This window comes from Callospermophilus lateralis, chromosome 15 (assembly GCF_048772815.1).
Source record: "Callospermophilus lateralis isolate mCalLat2 chromosome 15, mCalLat2.hap1, whole genome shotgun sequence".
Taxonomy (NCBI): Eukaryota; Metazoa; Chordata; class Mammalia; order Rodentia; family Sciuridae; genus Callospermophilus; species Callospermophilus lateralis.
This window is the reverse complement of record NC_135319.1, coordinates 63,750,831-63,773,093: the sequence shown is the minus strand read 5'-3', so window position 1 is coordinate 63,773,093 and position 22,263 is coordinate 63,750,831. Positions and strand designations below refer to the sequence as shown.

At 50.7% G+C, this 22,263-nt stretch overlaps 1 protein-coding gene across 1 annotated transcript in view; it reads left to right on the top strand.

The window, feature by feature from the left end:
* Positions 1-22,263, top strand: part of Tll2 (tolloid like 2) — a 116,885-nt gene extending 94,622 nt beyond the window's left edge. The window contains exons 11-21 of the mRNA XM_076834561.1: positions 4,375-4,491; positions 5,678-5,823; positions 6,274-6,469; positions 10,963-11,088; positions 11,590-11,750; positions 12,946-13,126; positions 13,677-13,802; positions 15,189-15,316; positions 18,143-18,356; positions 20,461-20,711; positions 22,129-22,263. Coding sequence (XP_076690676.1) covers positions 4,375-4,491; positions 5,678-5,823; positions 6,274-6,469; positions 10,963-11,088; positions 11,590-11,750; positions 12,946-13,126; positions 13,677-13,802; positions 15,189-15,316; positions 18,143-18,356; positions 20,461-20,711; positions 22,129-22,263 — 1,781 coding nt within the window. The remainder of the gene's footprint in view (positions 1-4,374; positions 4,492-5,677; positions 5,824-6,273; positions 6,470-10,962; positions 11,089-11,589; positions 11,751-12,945; positions 13,127-13,676; positions 13,803-15,188; positions 15,317-18,142; positions 18,357-20,460; positions 20,712-22,128) is intronic.

The window sequence follows — 22,263 nt, the reverse complement described above, 5'->3', positions numbered from 1 at the left end:
GTGTGTGTGTGTGGTGTGTATGTGTGTGGGGGGTGTGTGTATGTATGTGTGTGGTGTGTGCTGTGTGGTATGGTGTGTGTGTGGTGTGTTTTGTGTGGTATGGTGTGTGTGTGTGTGGTGTGTGCTGTGTGGTATGGTGTGTGTGTGGTGTATATGTTTGTGTGTGGTGTGTGCTGTGTGGTATGGTGTGTGTGTGGTGTGTGCTGTGTGGTATGGTGTATATGTAGTGTATATGTGTGTGTGTGGTGTGTGTGTGGTATGTGGTGTGGTGTGCGTAGTGTGTGGTATGTAGTGTGTGGTGTGTGTGTGTACTGTGTGCTGTGGTGTATGTGTGTGGTGTGTGGTGTGTGTGTGGTATGCTGTGTGGTGTGTGTGTGTGGTGTGTGTGTATGTATGTGTGTGTGGTATGTGTGTATGTATGTGTGTGTGGTGTGTATGTATGTGTGTGTGGTGTGTGTGTATGTATGTGTGTGTGGTGTGTATGTATGTGTGTGTGGTGTGTGTATGTGTGTGTGGTGTGTGTGAGTGTGTGCTGTGTGGTATGGTATGTGTGCGCGTGCGCGTGCTCAGCTTCTGTGACCGCCATTCTTCTTCTGCGGCAGTTCTCCTTTGCCAACTCTTTGGCCTGCTCTGATGTTTCCAAATGCAGTTGTTAGTGAACTTTTGTGTTTGGAACAAGTGCACCGTGTCAGCAGAGCCGGTCCCTGGGAGGGGTCAGTGCCATGAAATCTACTGGAAGGAGGCAGGTCAATGCCCCTTTGGCAGGAGGGAGAGCGGATTAGGGTGGATTGTGAAAGTATGCATCTTGCTCTGAAAAACTGTGCGTTGCATTTTTTTCCCAGGGCAGTGTGTGAAAATCCAGGCATAATGCGCGCATAACTTTTTATGAATGAACCCTTTATGACTCCCCATGGAGCCCACTTGTAGTGGTCCTCATCTGCATTTCCTCTTCTTGATATCCTTATTAAACTCCTCCTCCAGATCCAGGAACCAGATTTCAGTTTAGGAATTTGATACCTTTTCTCTATTCCAGTTTCTCTCCAGCCTATTTATTCTCCCTGGAAGGAGGCTGTTTGGGACCCAGATTTTCACATAGCGATTTCAAGGGAAAATTAAGAAGAACATTTCATGACTGGTACAGATCTCAGATTGTTTTTTCAGTTTCAGGGGCCACTTAAAAGATTGTGCTGAAAGACAGGAGGCGATGTTGCATGGAGAACCTGTCCAGTATTTCTAAGCACTGTCCTGGAAACTGAGTTCCTCTTGCGTATTTCTTAGAGGAATTACTCTAAAAAAAAAAAAAACCCTCAGAAGCCTATAAATTTTCAGTAATTGATATCCTTATTAAACTCCTCCTCCAGATCCGGGAACTATTGTACCTAGTTTTGGGCATTCTGGAACTCCACCATACACACAAAAGCCCCCTTTCCCTGAAATGGGGAGGAAAGTTCAGAAAGGCCAGTCTGGCCATCAGTGTGGTGTGGCCTCACTGCCGTGGAGTGCCCTAAGCCGGAGCAGCTTCCCGAACCAACAGGAATGATAGAGTGAGGCCAGCAGCCAAGACCGCTGTTCCACTAGACTTGCTTCCTGGTGTGAGGCTTTGACCTTCATTTGGAGGAACTCGGCTGTTTCCAATCTGGGAAATGGACATGGTGCTTACATTCCTAGAGAGCAGAGTCCACGTCTATCTATCCAAAATTGTGCAGTGTTCAGAATTTCACCCAAGTTCCTTTTGATGGTGGTGATAATGAAGGAGGTAATACTGATGATGAAAGGCCAGATCTCAGACAACGAGGTACAAATTCTGCTTCCATTTCCACCTTTGAGAAAAGTTCTCTGATCCTCGATTTTTCCCCCTATGAAATGGGTTAGCAATAGCACTGAGGTCAGGGAGTATCGGGAATGAAGTGAGATAAAGCCACATGAAGTCCCTAGGACAGTGGCTGGCATGGACCTGGTCAGTGACAAAGGAACTTTTCTGAGAGCCACTGTGGTAAAGCTGAGAATGCTGGGGTGTTACTCTAGGGGCCAGGTAATGGGGTCCAGTTAAGAATGAAAAAGCAACTGGGAGGAGCACTTAGAGTTTTAGTCTATCCAGTCGAGTCTGGCTTTGCAGAGGCTGTAAATATACTCAGCCACAGTTCCTCCCTTCTCCAGGGTCCAGAGCAGAGGCTGCTGATCCTCTGACCCTAGGCTGGTGGGTGGTTCTTATCCGGTTAGGTCCTCGGGCAGTGAGGCAGCCAGTGTCCCTTTTTCTTTTGGAAATAGTCCCCATTGACTGTGACAGCTGGGGTTTTAAAAGCAGGAACTTGGACTTGAAACTCAGGCTAGGCTAAGAAGGAATTCCCTTTGTGGACTGGCATTGTCTAACTGCTGTTCAGCGCGCTGTCTCCCCGCTGGCGAGCGCTGGTATGTGTCTTTTTCCAAAAACTAATCGAAACTAATTGGCCACGCCAGAGGAACAATTACCGAAAATTTATAGGCTTCTGAGGGATTTTTTTTCTTGCCAAAGTCTCTGCAGCGGTTTCATCTCATCTCTCTGAATATTAAGCTTACCAAATCCAAATGTCTACAGGTGCCCAGAATCAAAAGGAAGCAGAGATCAGCGACTCTCTATTCCATCTCTCCCCAAAGAATACAAACCACAGTTGACCACTAAGAAATGCCCCTCATGACATCTAGACCTCCCCCAGTCTCGCTGCTCCCCTCTTTCTCAGGAAGGTAAAGCGGAAGTACAGCTTCAAGTGGTCTGCCCTGTGCCTGATGTGGCATTGACAGCGAGTGTGCACTAAATATCTGTTAAATGGACTTTAAATAAAGTGGAGATAAAATTTACAATCTGTGAAGTTCACCATTTAAATTCAGTGGTGTCTCGTATGTTCACAGAGGCACACAATCAATTTTAGAATATTTCCATCATCCTCCAAAGGACGCCATATTTGTTGGAGTCTCCCCACTACTCCTGTCCCCAAAGCTAAATAAATTCTTTGAGGACTGTGCACAAGTAGGTGCCTGGCAGAACCACAGACTTTCAGTCCCCATCGACCCTGGCTGCTTTGTGTTCTGACCAGCGAGACTCAATCCATTCCTGCCCCACCCCATCCCTGCCCATGACCTTGGATCACCATGTACTAGGAAGGCATCCTCCATAGAGGGTCCAGATTTCAGACCACACATACAAGTGTCTAAAAAATACTGGGATTTTTTTTTTTTCAAGAACAAAAATATCTATCTATTATGAGCCCTTTTTCTATCAGGTGTTAGGAACTTGGTTTCATTCAACTTGTGTTTTCTTCCCCTGGGTTGGGGGCATGTTTTGTGCCACGGCATGGCAGGGAGGCCTCCATATTGCCATCCTGACTGGCCTTGCTGGGATGTCCTCATCTCCACCTAGTCAGTGCTAAATGGCTACCGAGCCCCTCTCTGCCTCAATACTAGGGCAGTTCAGAATGGTACCACATCCACATCTCCCTCCAAGCTAGGGAGACATTCTCTGCCTCCCCAAATTCTGTGGATTGGGAGAAAGTTGCTTCCGCCTCCCCACAGCAGCCTAGCATTGTGTTGCTGAGCCATACCATGCTCTGCAGAGGAGCTCTGCATTCCTGTCTCACGGCCAAGTGTCTTGCAGAACCATGTAGACACTTCTGCTCTGACCCCACAAGGGGCAGGGGAATCTTAGGGTCCTGTTGCTCCTCAGACTCTGGCCAAGGACTGATGATGAAATTTTCTGCTTCTCCCAGATCCTAAAACCTGCCTGAGGTTTCTGTTGTCCTTTTCCATACAGTCTCAGCTCAGGGTGGGACAGATCCTTGTAGGGATTGCATGGTGCCCTCTCCAACCCTGCCTCCTAGTCCCTTCCCTCCTCCCTTCTAGGAACCTTTCTAAGATTCCAAGGGTGAGGAAATGTGCACTCAATCATTGTGCGGGCTTCCACATCTTCTGTATCGTGAGATTCAAAAGCCAGGATTCGTTTTCTTTGTTGTGTCTTCTCTGGCCTTCATTCTTGAGGCAAGGAAAGCAGAATGCCCCCTGCCTTTGGGGATGAAAGAATAGGAAACAGCAAAGAAGCAGGTCTCACTCCCTGACCGCCCTTCCGCCACACCTGCAGAGCCACCACATTTGGCAGGGGAGGGGTCTCAGTGGTACCCCGGGTGCTTAGAGTGATCAGAATCTGGAATTCTCCTGCATGAGGCACAGGAGAATGATCACCAGACATTCAATCCGTCTCCCAGTCCTGTGTGTGCTATAGGTCAGCTGTCACCGGTTGGGTTATTGCTCACTTCAATCCTCTTTGAAAGACCATGATGGTCAGTCTGCAGTGAGCACCTTCTTGGCGTCCCCGGGTATCCTGACTGTGTCTTTTGCACTTTTCAGGTAGGTTCTGTGGCGATAAAGTCCCAGAGCCCGTGGTCTCCACCGACAGCCGGCTCTGGGTAGAGTTCCGCAGCAGCAGCAACATCCTGGGCAAAGGGTTCTTCGCGGTGTATGAAGGTTTGTTCATGCCACTCAGGTGGCTGCTGTCCTTCCCATACTGCTATCCCTCTCCCACCTGGGGGATGCATGGCAGCTTGCCAGAGCCTGGGGCCCCGCGGGTGCACGCTGAGGATTGCAAGGCGGCCTCTGCCACAGCTGGAAAGCAGAGAGCAGCTGGGCTGCCCTCAGAACCCGAGGCATCTACCTGTCACCAGCCTGCTGAACCCTCCTTCCGGACCATCCAGGGAGTGTTTTACCCACACAGGGATAGTGTCAGGGTTATAGAGCAGTGGCCTCTGAATAGCTATGTGAGCCTGAGCAAAGAACCTGACCTCTCTGGGTCTCTGTTTGTTTCACTTGTGAAAAGAAAACTCTGTAGACAACATCAGGGAAGAAACTGCACTTCTTAAAAGTGCTGCCATAGAAAGTAATACTGCTTCTTCTTCTTCTTCTTTTTTTTGGTACTGGGGATTGAACTTGAAGCACTTGACCACTGAGCCACATATCCAGCCCTATTTTGTATTTAGAGCCTATTTTTTATTTAGAGCCAGGGTCTCACTGAGTTGCTTAGCGCCTTGCTTTTGCTGAGGCTGGCTTTGAGCTTGCGATCCTCCTGCCTCAGCCTCCCAAGCCGCTGGGATTACAGGAGGGTAATGCTGCTTCTATGTGCCCAGCTTCTCTGGCTCACTGCTCACACCACCTGCCCCACCCTAGGGGAAAAAAAAAAAAAAAAGGGACACTGCTAGAAAATTATGAAGGCTCCTGTTGGCCTCAAATTATTATACTTTTGGAGAGGCCGGAGGGTTTTTTTCATAGAATAATAAAGTATTATTAATAACACTAATAATAATAACAATAACATTCTTGTCTATGTGAGCGTGCATACATGTGCCTACACAATGTGTGTTAGAATCACCCCAGGACACTGCTGCTGCGCAGCGCTCCCCAGAGCCACTCAAATCAGAACCTCTGGGAGTGTGGCTCTGACATCCACAGTTGGAGTGATCTTCCAGGTGAATTTGATGCCCAGGGAAGGCTCCATATGGTTATTTTCTTCATATGAAAAAAATCCAGATGCATTTGTGCCTTTCTGAGGCAGTCTTTGTTGGATGCAGATGAAAATGTTGGTGCGTGGAGCCACCTACTGGTGACAAGTGACCTCCTGCCTTCCCCTGACCCCCTTCCTCCCACCCTCTTTCTAAAGCTACCTGTGGAGGAGACATTAACAAAGATGCCGGCCAGATTCAATCTCCCAACTACCCAGATGACTACAGGCCTTCCAAGGAATGTGTGTGGAGGATTACGGTTTCCGAGGGGTTCCACGTGGGACTTACCTTCCAAGCTTTTGAGGTAAGGACACTTGAATTGTCTTACCTGGGAGGCAGTAAGTGGCAATTTTTGTTGGAAAAGCGCTCTGTAAAGATATGTTTTCATGTTAAAAATGGGAACCCAAGAAGCCATTTCAAGCCCCTAGTGAGTTGTGCCTGGACATCGGATATCAAAATTTTTGTCAATTTTGAAATTTGGTTCACCTCCTTTCTGCAGGCTGCTTGTGGGCAGGCTGAGGGTGCCAGGTCGGAATCCAGGGCAGTTTTGTAGAATCCTTCTTCCCTGTTTCTCTGATTCTCTTCTCAGCTTGATTCGCCCTTGACTTCTGTAACAAGGAAACAGTTTGGAGAAGTTCCGGACACGCCGGCTGGGTTAGCTCGTGAGGGTGAAGTCTAGGCTTCATTCTCAAGTGGGACACCACAAAGCCCTGCCATCTGCCACCTTCCGCACTGTCTCTGTTTCTCCCTTTAGATTGAAAGGCATGACAGCTGCGCCTACGACTACCTGGAGATCCGGGATGGCCCCACGGAAGACAGCGCCCTGATTGGCCACTTCTGTGGCTATGAGAAGCCCGAGGATGTGAAATCGAGCTCCAACAGACTGTGGATGAAGTTCGTGTCCGATGGTTCCATCAACAAGGCGGGGTTTGCGGCTAATTTTTTCAAGGGTATGAATTAGCGTTTCGCTTCCCCTTTTAGTCACAGGAAGAAATATTGCTCCCCCAGTGTTAGAATCATAAAACCCATATGGCACCTCAGCACCAAACCAGACTCCCTGCAGGGAGGAGGCAGCGACCCATTTCAGAGCTGCATGTAGGGTCCCGTGGAGCCCCCAACTGATCCGGAGCAGGCTCAGTCTTGGCCTCTGCAGGCCCAGTGGGTCTGTACTTGGAAATTCAATTTAGCAAGCCGACAAGGTCAAACCACACTTGAGGGAAGCCGAACATTTATAATAACAAATATCTGTATAGAGGTGATCATCAGTTGAGCACCTACTGTGTGCCAGAGCTGTGTTAGGTACTTGATTTGCTTGATGTCACTGAATTCCCCAAATAGCCCCCTGAGTTAGGTTTGGGTTACATTTGATCAGCACTGAATAGGGCTGCTCAGGATCAGCCAGGAAAGTGGCAAATGGAGGAGCCCAACACAGTGTGACTTCCCAGCTCAAACTCTTCCTAGGGTGTTGCCTTGCACTCCTTAGTGTGGGCCGGAGGCAACCCAGGACTTCAGCTCCTGAAGCGTCAGCCCCCAGCCTCCATGCCTACCCCTGGGGGAGTGTGGGGGGAACAGATTAGGGGATGCTCTGGGAACAAACCTCCTTGTTTCCTTGGGGACCTGCTACTCTGCAGGGTCTTGGTGGAAGCAGCTCCAGCATACTCGGCCCCAGTGTGGGCTTCCAAGCCTCCTGTGAATGGTGGGTCTTCCTTGTCTGCTCTCGGGTCCCCTGAAGTCCTGCAGACCACACCCTAGGAGGAGAACATGGATGTTGCTCAGTGCATTGCGATTGGCGCCCAGTAGCATTCCTGCAGTCCGCGTAGAGACAGCCTGTCCTCTGCAGTGGAGACCCCTTAATAAGTGCCAGCACTTCCTGAGCTGCCCAGCCACTCCCGCCCAGGGAGGCTGCTTCTCTGTCTCTCCACCTCTCCTGGGCTCCTGGCCCTGCCAGCCCAGAGATCCTGGTCCCTCTTCCCTTCTCCCTTCTCCCTTCTGCCTGCTTTTTAGACTCTCTTCCAGATTCTACATGAAGGATCTGGGTGTCCGAAGAACCCTCTTCTAACCATACCACCCAAGCAGGCAGCCATGTGTCCTTACTGAAGCCTCAGTTGTCCCCTTTGTAGAGTAGGGAGGAGGATATCTACCCCTTTTCTCCAACCCTGTGAAGCCCCCATAAAATGACATCTGTGGAGGCATTTTATAAGCTGAGTGCCACACGAGATGTGGGTTACTATTTTTCCCTTTATGAGGCATCCTGGGGACAGCAAGAAAGAGAACAGGAATCATAATGGCCAGTTTCCTCAGCCCAGCCTTCTCCCAGCCAGACCAGCTCCAGTGGCAGGACCGAGCCAGTGAAAGAAACTGGAAGTGTAACTACAAGACCTGCAGGAGAGCTGGAGCGAGAAGAGGCTCTTGCCTTGGTGCCAGTTGGCAGCAGGCTCTGCCCAGGGCCCAGCTGGCCCATGACACTGGCCAGGGTGCCAGTTGGCCTCAGCCCTCATCTCTTGATGCCAGATGGCAGCCCCTCTGAGGGCCTGCTGGCTGGGCAGCAAGCTGAGCACCTTGGGCTTCTGTTGCTTTGGGAGAGGGCAGTGGCTTTCAGGGGTTGGGTGGGCCAGTTGGTCCCACGCCCCCTCCATGACGAATGCAAGGATTCCACCTTGAGCCCCATGTTCCACTGTCCAGTGCAGATGGGCAGTGCTGGGTGTCTAGTGGTGGGGACTGGCTTCCTTCAAGGCATTTCCTCAAAAGTTCTCTCGCCCCTTTCCCCAGCTCTCTCTGAAACCATTTTTTGGGATCCTGCCTAAACCATCTCTTAGCCACAGAATGGCTCCATCTACTTATTCCACCTAGAGCATAGAAAGAAGCCAGAGCTGACCATACTGAGCAGAGTCCTGGCTCCAGCCTCTTCTCCTACCTGCCTCTGTGCTCTCCCTGGCTGGTTGGCCTCGGCCACAACAGCCCAGAGCAAGCAGGAGCCAGTGGACTTGGAGCAGATGCTACTTTGTGGCAGCGCGGAGGTGATGCAGACAACCAGGCTCCCGCTGAGAGCAGGGCCCTGGGACACTTTTGTACATCTATGAAGTGGTGAGATGCCACCACCACCGCTCTTGAAAAGGCCACCCTTTCTCCCCCTGGCCGGCTCAATGCCTTACCCTTCCGGTCTTTGCAGGAATTGCATTTCCTTTGCTTTAGGCTTAAGTCCACTCCACTGGACTCCCTCCTGCACCTGGTTATGGCACTGAGAAACTTATCCATGGATCTTTCCTGTGTGTTCTGCCCACCACCACTGTATCTTCTGGCATCAGAACTCCTCCTGTCCCTGCTTTGGGCCTTTGTTTGTCTTCATCTGCTCTGACAGACTCTCCTTGGTTTCCTTCTGTCCTTTACCCATTTTTTAGCATCTGCTGTGCATTCCTCCTGCCCATTTGGTCTTCCTCCGCCGGCCCATCCTTGATGTGCTTTCCATCATTCTGTCCCCCCCGCCTTGGCTCCTTCCCCTCCTCAGGCCTGCACTGCTCCACTTACCTGGTTCAGGTGTGGCCAGGTAGTTTTCTCCTTCTACTCCCCCATCGTTGTGTGTCTCTACCCACTGAATTTCAGCAGCCACTCCACTGTTGTCTGTAGTGACCCCCCTGAGCCCCGTATGCTGGGTACTTCACGGGCATCATTTCCAATCACCCCCTCGAAGCAAGGACCGTTCTTCTCCTATTTCTGCTCAGGAGGGAGGCTCAGAGGGGTTAAATCCCAGTGGTCACCCAGTTTGCACTGGAGTGGGGAAGAGCCCCTGGTGGACCCAGCCTGATCTGTCTCACTTGAAGGCCTGGGTTCTGTCCACTGATTCTTGTTATCTGTTCTCTTCTTTCCATGTTTTCTAGCCGATGTCTAAGAAAGTGCTTTTCCTATTGTAAGGTGAGGAAAAACAATTGCCTGATGGTTACTGTTTCAAAGTACTTAATACTAAATTTATTGGAGGCCACGGATAATTTCAACTCCCTGCCTGGGCCATCTTTAATCCCAGTGGCCCCTAACTGGCCACTGCTGAGCCCAAGAACTGAGGGGTACCTCAGTTTACTAGCAACTGTGTGAAGCGGTGGGATGTTTACATGCCATCCAGGCTGGTGAGAGATTGGTGCAGCCCAGAAAGGGGAGATCTGCAGCTCACGGGCTCATCAAGTAGGGAAAGTACAGCGGAGAGGGTGGGGTGAGGCTGGAGGACTTGCGTCTTTGCAGGGCCATTGGGCTGGGACATGCATGGAGTCAGACAAACCAAGAAACACCTTCGAGAAGTAGCCAGAGCCCTGCCCTGGACTTTTCAGGCAGGATCTGGAAAGCCGTCCATTAGTAGAAGGACCCCTGCCTGTGGTGGGAGACTGGGTGTCTTTCTTAGATGTCCTGATTTCTGTCATTACAGTGTCATGTCTTCTTCACAGTTTGGGGAACAACTCCTTGTCCGCGCTCTTCTTATCTTCCGTGGTGCTCTGGAACAATACTCTCCTTCCTGCCCCGTTCTACCCTTTCCTCTTCCCAGGCTGGACTTTCTATTTTCAGTGTTTTGTTGTCCCTCGGCTAGACTCCTCTACCTCTGTGGACTGCAGCCTGCAAGCTCTTTTTCAGGGCTAGATGTTCCAGGGCTCGACAACGCAGAATATTTTCCCTTTTATTCCTAATGCTCTTTGGAGATGCCACTTGCTAGGATTTGTCTTGTCTTCAGTAGGACATAGGCTAGCGTGGGGGGAGGAGCCTCCAATGCTCCTGTGCTCTTCTGGATGGCACTCATGGTATTCCACTTCTTGTTATTTAATGCTCCAAACGCACCCCTAGGAGCTTGTCGGTGCTGAATCCCTCAGGCTCCCCCACCCTTCCTCCTCCTGGCTTCTCCCTGCAGTTTCTTCCGGGAGCAATGAGAAGCCCAGTGTTTTTTGTAACCTTTCAGATCTCCCTAAATTTATTTATTGAGGCTATCTATAAGAAAGCTGAGTGACAGATTTCACTTTTAATGTCTATAGTACTTACACACCTTCATCTAGAAAAGTGTCCTTTCATTGTTCCCTTTTTGTGAATGTCTCTGAGAAGTTCTATGTTAGGGGGTGGGAATCCTCCATTCCATGGTATTTAAATGGTATGGAACCCTGTGAGATTTTTTCTAAAATCACACACATGCACACTGCTTACTGGACACCTTGTAGAATTTGATTGTCCAGGAATGGGTTCCCCAGGAGAAGCCCCACACTGGCTGACCAGGTGCTCCTGCTTGGGTTGTTAGGATCCCACCCAAATTACAGCTACCGCCAGTTCAAATGTGGACACAGGACTCCTTGGAGGTGGTCAGCAGGACTGCACTGGTTCTTGGAAGACTCCAACTGGGGTCCCTGGGATGTGAAGGGCGGGGAGTCGGCCAGGTAGCTGTGTGATGATTTTAGCGGGGTGCCTTCCTCCCCAGCAGAGGTGGATGAATGCTCCAGGCCAGAGCACGGTGGGTGCGAGCAGCGCTGTGTGAACACACTGGGCAGCTACAAGTGCGCCTGCGACCCAGGCTATGAGCTGGCCACCGACAAGAAGACATGTGAAGGTTGGTGCTGGTCCTGTCAAGCTGGAATGGCAGGGGAGGGGGGGCAAGTTTTAGGAGAGATGGGGCAGAGATGGGGCAGCAGGCTGGCTGTGGACTAATAGCTTATTTCCTCCATCCCTTTTCTCCCTGGCCGGGGTCTGTGCACCTTGCCCACCTGTGTGAATCAGCTTGCTAATGCAAGCCAGGTGTGGTGAACAGCTTGATGCAAACACTTCTATTTGTCCTTTGCTCCAAGTTATGTGGAACCCTCACCTGTGCTGACCACAGGTCGAATGCATGGTTGTCATTTTTAAAAGCAGTAAAGACTCTTCTCAGTTCTGTCCCTCCAAATCCTCAGTTGAAGCAATGAGGTTAGAAAACAGGACACTACATTCATCAGTTCAGATTGCCTAACTTTTTTCATTATTACTGAAGAACAGCAGGGCTTATTGCTGCCTGGGGGAAACTGCAGTCACTTGGAACTAAAACCAAATGAATCTTGTTTCTGCTTCCCTCGTGCAGTGGCCTGTGGCGGTTTCATTACCAAGCTGAACGGAACCATCACCAGCCCTGGGTGGCCCAAGGAGTATCCCACAAATAAAAACTGTGTCTGGCAGGTGGTGGCCCCTGTTCAGTACCGCATCTCCCTGCAGTTCGAAGTGTTTGAACTGGAAGGCAATGACGTATGTCTCTGCGCTCACTGATGCGGGACTGTGTTGAGAAGTGACTCGGAGCTGGGCACCGGGGAGGGGCCCCGCAGGCAGGGAGGTGGCTGGTGTTGGAGCTGCTGCTTTCAGAGTCATAGAATCCTGGGGCGCATTATCCAGCGGTGTTGGCTGCACATCCTCTGTGAATAGTGCCTCAGGTCTCTTGTCATTGATAAATCCAAGGAGAAGGGGGATAAGCATGAAGGAGGCAGGTGTCGGGGTTTGGGGGTGCTCAGGACAGGTCTGAACACTGGGGTGCAAATGTGGGGGTGGGTGTTCATCTGTGGAGAACAGAGGGGCTGAGGACCACCTAGACACAAGGATGCTAGAGAGGACCTCTCTCCTCTCTGGAGAGTGGTCTTGGATGACCAAGTCAGGTGAGGCCCAGGCAGTGTCCTGAATCAGAGTGCTTGCTGGAAACGCTCCCTGTCTGCACCTGGAACTGGAGGGACCCTGGTGGCACACAAGCCCTTTTCCATGTTCCCCCTGCCCCAACCAAGCTGGGATTCTCACCCTAATAGTGCCAGCCAGGTTGTCACCTAGTCAGCCCTTGAGGGTACTCAGAAGAGACCCCAATGCTAGTGACCCTGATACACAGAGACTCAGGTGCCAATGAGGGGTTCACCACCAAGTAAATACTGCATGGGAAAAATAAACCCTCGAAAGTAATTGTTCAGACCATTCAGCAGTGAAGTTGCTTTTGAGAAACATCATTGCTACACAGGTAACACGAGCCATTCCAGTCCTGGCTCCACCACTGGCTAGCTGTGTGACTTCAGAAAAATGTCTTTCCCCTTCTGAGCTTTAGTTTCTCTCCTTGGGAATATGATGGAGTTGGATTGTGTCCTCCTCTTCCTCCTTCTCCTTCTCTAGCTGTGGGGGCCCTTTTTCAAGCAAACTCTCGTGTAGAAGCCCAATATACAAAATAAGTAGAAATCAGGCTACAGTTAGCCATAAGCTATGGTGCCAGGCACAAGAGCCTCAGCTGGAAAGCCAAGTCCCCATCATTGCCCTCTGGGACTCCTTCTAGTGACAGGCACAGAGAGTCAAGGGGAACCTCCCCTGGGGTGGGCTGAGACCTTCAGGCTCCATGACAAAGTGCAGCTCTCAGAAAGAGGCCTGGGGTGGGGACACGGGCGTAACAGGCTGCTCTGCACCTTGCTCCCTGTAGGTCTGCAAGTACGACTTTGTGGAGGTTCGCAGTGGCCTGTCCCCTGACGCCAGGCTGCATGGCAAGTTCTGTGGCTCAGAGACCCCCGAGGTCATCACCTCGCAGAGCAACAACATGCGCGTGGAGTTCAAGTCTGACAACACCGTCTCCAAACGCGGCTTCAGGGCCCACTTCTTCTCAGGTGTGTGGGTTTGGAGGTGAGGCCAGGGACTGGGGGTGAGGTGGCTTTACAGGCCTCCCGGGGGTCCTGGGCTCCTCCTGTCTCCTACTCCCTCCCTTCTCTCTTGGGTCCTCTGCCTTGGCAGTAAGGAGCCTGCACCTAGAGGTCTTCTGTCTGGTTTGGTTTGGTATCAGTGGCTAAGCTTCTTACGGCTGCCACAACCAACTACCACACCTGGGTGGCTTAGAACAACAGAATTGTATTCTCTTAGAGTTCTGCAGCCAGCAATCTGAGATCAAGGAGTCAGCTCTGGAGACAATCCTCCTTGGCCTCTTCTAGCTGCGGTGGCTCCCTGCAAGTCTGGGCATTTGTTGGGTGGTGGCTGCAACCCTCCCATACACAAGCCAAGTAACACCCAAATCTGAGCAAAGAGACCCCACATCAGGAGAAAAGCAGGGGTGGTCAATCAGGGAGGCCCCCCTTGGAGGAGGCCACTTTGGTCAGGTTCTGAACCACGCGGGAAGTTCCCAAGTTGGCCGCTCCTCTTAGGAGAGTCCCTTGACCTCCCCAGACAAGGACGAGTGCGCCAAGGACAATGGTGGCTGCCAGCATGAGTGTGTCAACACGTTTGGGAGCTACCTGTGCAGGTGCAGGAGCGGCTACCGGCTGCATGAGAATGGACACGACTGTAAAGAGGGTGAGCCGGAGCCTGCAGGGGTGGCGCTGCCTTGGCCACCTGCCCTGCCTTCGGAGTGCGCATGTGCTTGCGGGAGGGCGGGGCGTGGGCGGGAACAGGTGTGGGCAGCCTCCTACCCTCTGCCAGGTTGCCATGGTGTTCCTAGGCTGGGCCTTTGCCCTCCTCCCAGTGACCACTTGCGGACCTCCTGCCAGGTCTTAGCAGGCACGGGGCAGCCTCAGGGGCTTTAAGCTGAGTTACAATAGCAGGGTGGGTATCTGTGGACAGCAGAATCAGACTACCTGGGTCTAAATCCTCTCTCTGCCATTCACTAGCTGTGTGACCTTGAGCTAACTACTTAACCTCCCTGAGTCACAGTTTCCTCTTTTGTTAAAAAGGTGCTAAATATCTCCTTCCTAAAGTTTTTGTAAAAATGTCTAGAAAGTATTTCAGGCAGTCTGATACATATTATACCTTTAGATGTCAATAAATATGGGCCATTTATGCCTGTCATGGTATTATTTACATATTACAGTAATACAGACCTCATAGTGAAATATATTTTGCTCCAGCCCCATTCACTGCTGGGAGTTCTTCAGGGCCAGAAGGCTATCAATGTCCAGTCATTCTGGACAAAAACCTTCCCTCTGTTCTTACCCTGTCAAGGGAAGGGAGTTTGCCCCTCTGTGATCAACACAGACTTCATGCCTTGGCCCAGCAGGAGAAGTCGTGGGTGGGGAGGATGGGAAGACCACAGGCCCCTTTTAGTTTCTTCTTTGGACCTGGGAAGGATTGAGTGAGAGGATGCCTGCAAAACACTCACCACAATGCTCAGCACAGAGGGAGACGATATCTAGCTACTGGCCAAAGTGCTAGGCATTGAGCAAGTCGTGGGACCACCGTTTGCTAATGCACTGTAACCAGGATGAAGCAGGCAGACTCCAGGTGAAAACACTTTGAAAAGCAGAAGGAAGCGTGTAGACAGAGGGATGAAGCGGTCGGCTGGGGCCTCTCACACACATGATCTCATTTGATCCACGCGTGCAAGGTCGGCCCCACTTCTACAAATTAAGACACAGCCCTGAGGACCGTCTGTGGTAGAACCAGGACTCAACCAAGCTCCAAATGAGCCCGGGGTCTGTGCTCTTAGCTCTACTAGATTGCAATGATGACCTTGATGTGAACGTCAAAGGGAGGAGGTGACCTGGCTGCTGAGCCACAGCCAGGAAGGCAGCACAGCTAGTTCAAACAGATAGGCAAGTCTCTGCACCAGGGGACACTTGATCCAGGTTGGCCACCCATATGTTGATGACCCTGAGACAAGGGAGAAGTGGGGAGGCTCCCCTAGAATGAACGCCTTTGGTGCTACCCGAAGTGAATGATTCTCTTTCCATCCATCACACCCAGCTGGCTGTGCGCACAAGATCAGCAGTGCAGAGGGGACCCTGGCAAGCCCCAACTGGCCTGATAAATACCCCAGCCGGCGGGAGTGTACCTGGAACATCTCTTCAACCGCAGGCCACAGGGTGAAACTCGTGAGTCATTTTTGTAGTTTGAATCTCCACTCAGCCACTTCCCAGATCAGAAACTTGGGCGAGTCATTCATTTCTGGATCTTGGTTTTACTATCTGGAAAATGGGGATGCTAATGAAACCCACTTCCTGGGGCCTGTTGTGCAGATGAAACGAGAAAACGAAGAACAGCTCTATAAATGTACCAGTTTACAGGGGCCCCTGGGTGAGGTGGTGCCCAACACACAGATCTGCAGTGCTGTTGGAGATTCGAGTGTTTCCAGTTTTGACTTTTTACACAATGTTTCATTCTCAAGGTAAAGACAGAAAGAAGGAAAATTAATAAGTACGGAAGGTTGGGAAGGGGAAATCAAAAGTCCCCAGATCCCATTGCACTCTAGAAATGACCATTCTCAACCCTTCCTTGCAAATTCCTCCAGAAATTTCCTATGCACGTACAGTGCATACATATGCATGGGAAAATAAAGGTCTTTTTTTCTTAGTCTTCTCAAAGGGAATATTATTATTCATTTTCTTCTATAACTTACATTTTTCTTCAATTTTCAATAGAAGCATTATGTGAATTCTTTCTTGAATTAAAAAAAAACAACCTTGCATCATTTATTTAAAGTATCTGATGTGTAGTCACGCTCAGTTGTTTCAAAAGAGAAATGAGTCTCTCTTCCAATTCTCATTCCTCAGCCCCCAGAGGCTCTCATATCCTGGAGTATTAGAGAATTTGTTGTACTCCTGACAGACGGACATTTTTAAAACGAGTCCTCTGCAGAGATGAGGAAGATTGGCCCCGAGACTGCCCGAGCAGTAATTCAGGGAGAATGGAAGAGAACAAAAGAGACCGTGGCACAGGGACTTGGCACAGTCCGTAGACTATGGCACAGGGACTTGGGAGGGTGTTGACTGATGAGAGCCACGAAAGAGGAGCAGAGGCAGGAGAATGGGCTTCCGGGATATGGAGGGTGCAGAAAGGACCCCTGACTGCAGGGCGCCCTGGGCAGGCACCTCCTGTGCATGCTCTGCCCGCACGGGGGATGCTACTCTGCTGCGCTCCCAGGAGCTGCTGCCCTGGGTCAGTCAGAATGGCCTGGAATCTGGGTGAGGGTGAGTTAGAGTGAATGCAGAAAGACAGTCCTGCTGTCTGCTGGAAAATGTTCCCAGGGGCAACCTACATCCCTGACAACCCGAGGGACTGGCGCCCCCTGGGGATGGGATTGCGAGCCTGCACAACCGGAAGCTTTTATCCAAGGTGCCTGCACACACCTGTTCCTTTAAAAAAGACATTCCCTTGGAATTCTATCTTTCGCTACTAATAGAATGTGAATTGAATGCTTCCCCAGGAAGCTGGTGTTTCACAGTGACAAGGCAGACATGGCTTTGGGGAGCTCCCCACCTCCTTGGCCTGCCTTCTCCTTCCCACTGCATGGCTCACCCAGGTACCCTGCTCTCCCTCTCCTGCCTGGTGTCTCTACCCATCCTCCCTCGTCAAGGCTCCCTTTTTCCTGAGGTGTGAGAGCTTTTCCCATTCCTGGTACTTGCCATCCTGGTGAAGTGTTAGAGGGGTCTTTCTGTTTTCCACCCCCTACCTTCATCTCTGTCCTGTACCCCAGCCTCCCTGTTTTAAATTTAGATTCCCCCAACTAATGGCCTTGCTCCTGCTTTGCCCTTCAGTCCAAGACTTCATCCAACACTGTCCTTGCTCACCTTGTCCTGTGTCCTTGACACCATAGGCAGCCCGTCAGTTGGTCCTGTCTTCAGCACCCAAGCAGCCTGCACTGGGGCTGCAAAGCCTGTGTATTACTGATGTTCAGGGGTCCCCTGAATACCTTCAGGGAATAGTTTTTAGGGGGTGCAGGTAGAAGGGAGGTGATACAACCATGTGATCATTAAGAGTTTGGGATAGAGACAGCTGGCTGGGGTCAAGTTTAGCTCTGTCTCTAGTCGCATTATTGGGCAAGCCGGGTAGCTTCTCTAAGACTTGGTTCCCCTTCTGCATACTGTTTTTCTTATAGCATCACCAGAATCAAGTGGGAAAATGCTCATAAATGCTTGGCATGGAAAAAATGCCCAACAAATTATGGTCACTCTGATCTGGCATGGAGCAGCCTGCCCTCCTGTTTCATCTGTAGAGCAGAGTTTGAGGATCAGGATCTTCAAAGTCACAGATTCTGGGTTATGGCCAAGCTCTGCCAGTGGATGACCTTGGGCAAGTCAGCTGACATCTCCTTGCCTCAGTTTCCTCATCTGTAAAAGTAGGGATTGGACACGTGACAGGATTATAAGGACCCATTAGGTTCCGAGTTTTCAATTATGAGAATGTTTCATTGAAATTGACAAAGGTGCTTTTAAATAAGTTGGAAATTATAATTTGGAGCTTACTTGTTAAAGTAATTAGTATTATATTATAACATAATTATATTCTTGTTTTTATATAATCCTGGTATATAATTTGTTGTATATTATGTATTTAAGTTTTTATGTATATTCCACATCTGGGACTATGAGACAGAAAGGGACTTTCAATAAGGTGATATTGTGAAGCTCTGAACCCAGCTGCTGGCTCCAGGAGCACAGTCGGTGCCAGCTCTTAGGATGAAGCGAGGGGTGGAAGGAAGTCAGCTCTGGGTGGTGAGTAGCAAGAGTGTAGGTAACTCTTGGGTTGCTTTGGGGACCAAAATGGAGGCCTAGGGGAGACCCCGCCTCCAGACATCGTCCTGGCTGCACAGCCTCTGCACAGTGGCTGGACAGGTGCCTCTGGGCACTACCTCTCCCCTTTTTCTCTGGCCTTGGCTGAACACCAGTCCCTTTCCTTACTTTTTCTTCCTTCTTCCCCAGACATTCAATGAGTTTGAGATTGAGCAGCACCAGGAATGTGCCTATGACCATCTAGAGATGTACGATGGGCCCGACACCCTCGCCCCCATCCTTGGCCGCTTCTGTGGCAGCAAAAAGCCAGACCCCGTGGTGGCCTCGGGAAGCAGCCTGTTTCTCAGGTTTTATTCGGATGCCTCCGTGCAGAGGAAAGGCTTCCAGGCAGCATACAGCACAGGTATCGGGCCTCAGGCGATAAGCACTTTGGCAGGAGGAGAGTGGGGTCAAAGGCAGGGAAGGACTGCCTTGTGTCTCTTTGGGGGAAAGGGAGGGGAGGGTGGCTGTGATAAAATGTCCCTGTTAAAAGGAAACATTGGCCACCACAGGCAGAGGGTGGTTTTCTATTGATGTTAATTAACTGACAAAATTTGACAGGGAAAGCGTTTCTTTCCTTCCTTCCTTCCTTCCTCCCTTTGAACAATGTATTTGTGATTTTTTTTTCTGGTCTGCAGAACCCAAGTCTGGGAGCGGGCTGGTGAGAGCAGCCCTCTTTATCTCTGAGGACTGATTCAGGAAAATGAAACATGTTTCTGCTCCCCATTATTTTTTCCTCAAGATATCAATAGTTATATTGGGTCCTGGGAAAATGTATATGCTAGTGACTTATTTACTTGGCTAGGTAGATAAGTAATAAGGTCAATAAGTAAACTGGCTCTGCTCGTCACCTGTTGCTCTGTTAGCTGTCACCTGGGACCAGCACTCTGGGGCGGTGTTGGCTCTTTGATCCTGGCTTAGATGGTGGCAGAGCCCAGGGCTACCTGAAACTTCTCAGCCACCTGAGTGTGATGCTGAGTCTGAGGTCATGATCACGGGACCCTGTGACCCCTTTTTTCAGAGGTAGAAAACAGGAATCGGGTCAAGTAAAATGGCAGCCAGCATCCCCAGGCAGCCTCGCTTGCCCCTGCCTAGCCCAAAACACTGGATGGTTTGTGAGGACTCTCTTCAGCACCTTGAGGATTTCTGGCTTCCCCCACCGAAGTTGAAAGGCCACTGACTAGTGACATTACCCTCTTGTCCCTGTAGATGGAAATTGGAATGTGGGTGTTCAAGGAGGGTTAGGAACCCAGCAGGAAATGGGGACACACTCAGAGTTGTTATTTGGGGAGATTTTAATAAAAAAGACTGTTTACAAAGCATGGGCAAGGTGTGGGGACACTGCAAGGGACAGGACACTCACTAGGACTGTAGACCCACAAAACTTCTATCACTCCAGGCACAGCCCCAGCAGTGACTTACAGGAGGAACAGGCAGAGAGGAGCCGGGATGCAGTACCTGACTTCTCTCCTGCTCCCTCTGACTTTCCCGTGCTCCCCGTGGCTGGACAGAGCTGGAAGTGAAAGAGCGGTAAAGGGGCCTGTGCAGGTAGACTAGAGGTCAGCCCCTAGGGCCCTGGAGCAAAGCGGGAAGGAGGCCTCCTGCCTCTGTGCTCACGTCATTGCTGTCTGCATCTCAGGAATTTGAAATTTCCCAGACTCTGAAGAAATTGTAGGCAGAGCATGGCAGTAAGAGCTGGTAGTCAGGGCAGGGCCCAGGTTGGGGTGCAACTCCAGCTGGGCCTGAGCATTCAGAACAGAATGGCCAGAATCCACACCAGGGGAGCTGTGGCACCTGGGAGTACAGCAGTTTGAGGTACAAGGTGGAGGAATTTGCCTCCAGGTGCTTCTGATCTAGCCCCATCTGGTCTCATTTACCCATTTTATTTTAGTAGCCCAGACACAAGATGTTACAGGCCCAGGGCATCCTGGGCTTCTGTCCTAGTAAAACACAGAAGCCAAGGCTACGGAATCCAAGCCCAAAGCTGAGGTGTGGCTGTGACACCCTCGTCAAACCTCCCAAATGCAAGAGCGAGTCCAGTAGATTGAGGTTTCTGGGTTTGGGCACTCAGCTGCAGTTCTGATGTGCCTTTATCGCCCTCTGTTGGCAGAAGTGAAAAGTGATGGTAAGTCTATGGGGCTGCTGAGCCCATCTTGAGCTGCTGGCACTTCCAGGACTTGAAATCAGATCCCATATCCCAGCGACCAGTGGGGCATGCCGTTCATCTACCCCCTGTCTTCTTAAGTTTGGGGAGAAAAACAACAGCCAGCTTTTCAGCGCCATGCTCTGGGATTCCCAGAGGCCTTATGTGGCCCAGCATAGGAACATGGAACCTTGTTTTGTAAGGGCCAGTTTGGCCCCTCAGGGGTCCCTGACCTCGGAGTCCCAGGCCTCTGTTGACTCCTCTGTGACACACCAGGCACGAGGGTTCTGGGTGCCAAGGGAATATCTCATTCTCTCTGCTGCAGAGTGTGGGGGCAGGCTGAAGGCCGAAGTGCAGACCAAAGAGCTGTATTCCCATGCCCAGTTTGGGGACAACAACTACCCAAGCCAGGCCCACTGTGACTGGGTGATAGTGGCAGAAGACGGCTACGGCGTGGAGCTGATATTCCGGACCTTTGAGGTGGAGGAGGAGGCCGACTGTGGCTATGACTACATGGAGGCCTACGACGGCTACGACAGCTCAGCACCCAGGCTGGGCCGCTTCTGTGGCTCAGGGGTGAGTCCAGGGTGTCAGTGCCATGGGCGAAAACCAGGGATTTGGAGCATGAGTGAAACAGGCCTGGGTTTGAGACCTAACTGTCCCTAACGCCTTCTAGCAACAGTCAGGAGGCCCCTTTTTCCTGCAGGGGAGGGGGAAACAGGAGGCTCCCGGGAGAGGAGGTTGGGAGGGAGCCAGGAACCAGTTCATGAAGGCTTTGGACTGAGATCAGTCCAAGGAAGAGCACTGGGCTTTTAGGCCCTATTTTTACAAAGGATCCTCTCTCCCATTTTTTTTTTTTTCTTTCAGGATTTTCTTACTATTTAATTATGATTTTGTGTATTCCCTATACTCATGATTCTCTCCCCATGCAAAGCCAAATGCTTATGAAATAAGCAGTTATTGTAAATAATACAAATACTCAAAGTCACTGTCACTTTTCTCATGATTGTCTCTTTCCTGGACCAGGACAGGCCTGTTTTGTTTATTCTTTTCCCAGCACGGGGCTCAGGGCATGGCTGTATACTGTGCTCAGTGATGTAGTGAGCCAACTAGTACAATGCCCTGGTGGCTCCCTGGCCTTGCCACACCACACACTGCGAACACTGGGCTCCAGCCTTTTTCTCTGCCTCCAGGGCTCATCACTCAGTCTTCTTTGCTATTGGCTGGACTCATGTCAAAGCCTTTGGAATCATGAGAGCTCCTTGTATACAGAAAACTGACATGGTATTTATGTCTTTCAATAATTTCCCTCCATCTACCTTCACCCTCCTCTCCTGTGGAGAGGAGCCTTGGTGGGTCCCAAGCACAGCGCTCTGTGGGAAGCCCCATTTGACTCTACTAGGACCTGGCAGGTGGCAGTCTTGGAACTTGCCAGAACCTTTCTGACAGGTGTAGTCAGCTCCAGTGTACTTTTTGTCTTTGGACAGGACATAACCTGAAGATTTTGGTCCCCTGGGAGACACAGTGGTGAAATGACAGAGCTGGGTGATGTGTGGCACATAATTCACGGTCAGAAAGAGCTGAGCTCAGGTCCTACCCACCTGCGTGCACTTGAGTCTTGGTTTCCTCAGTGTGAATGGAGGGAGTATCTGCCTCATAAAGTTCTTGCAAGTGTCCATGAGGTCAGATCTGGAAGTGCTGGGCACAGTGCCTGGCCCATCCATGCACCTCATAAACCACAGGTTCTCTGGGATTTGTGGGTCTAGGAGCGTGTTTGGAAAAGCAGGGCTCAGGGAACTTTCTGGAGAATTTGCAGTGCTTTCCTTTGGAAAGGATCTCATTTGGATGCCCTTCTGTCTGCAGTGCCAGGGACACCTCGTGGCTGCATTGGCCATCCTGTGTCCTTAGGTATGGTCCTGTCCCATCCTCGTTTAAACTCCAGTCACAGCCAACTGACCTCAGGTCCCCTGGTTTCCCTTTCTCCTTTTCTTAGCCACTGGAAGAGATCTACTCTGCAGGGGATTCCCTGATGATTCGCTTCCACACGGATGATACCATCAACAAGAAAGGCTTTCATGCTCGATATACCAGCACCAAGTTCCAGGATGCCCTGCACATGAAGAAATAA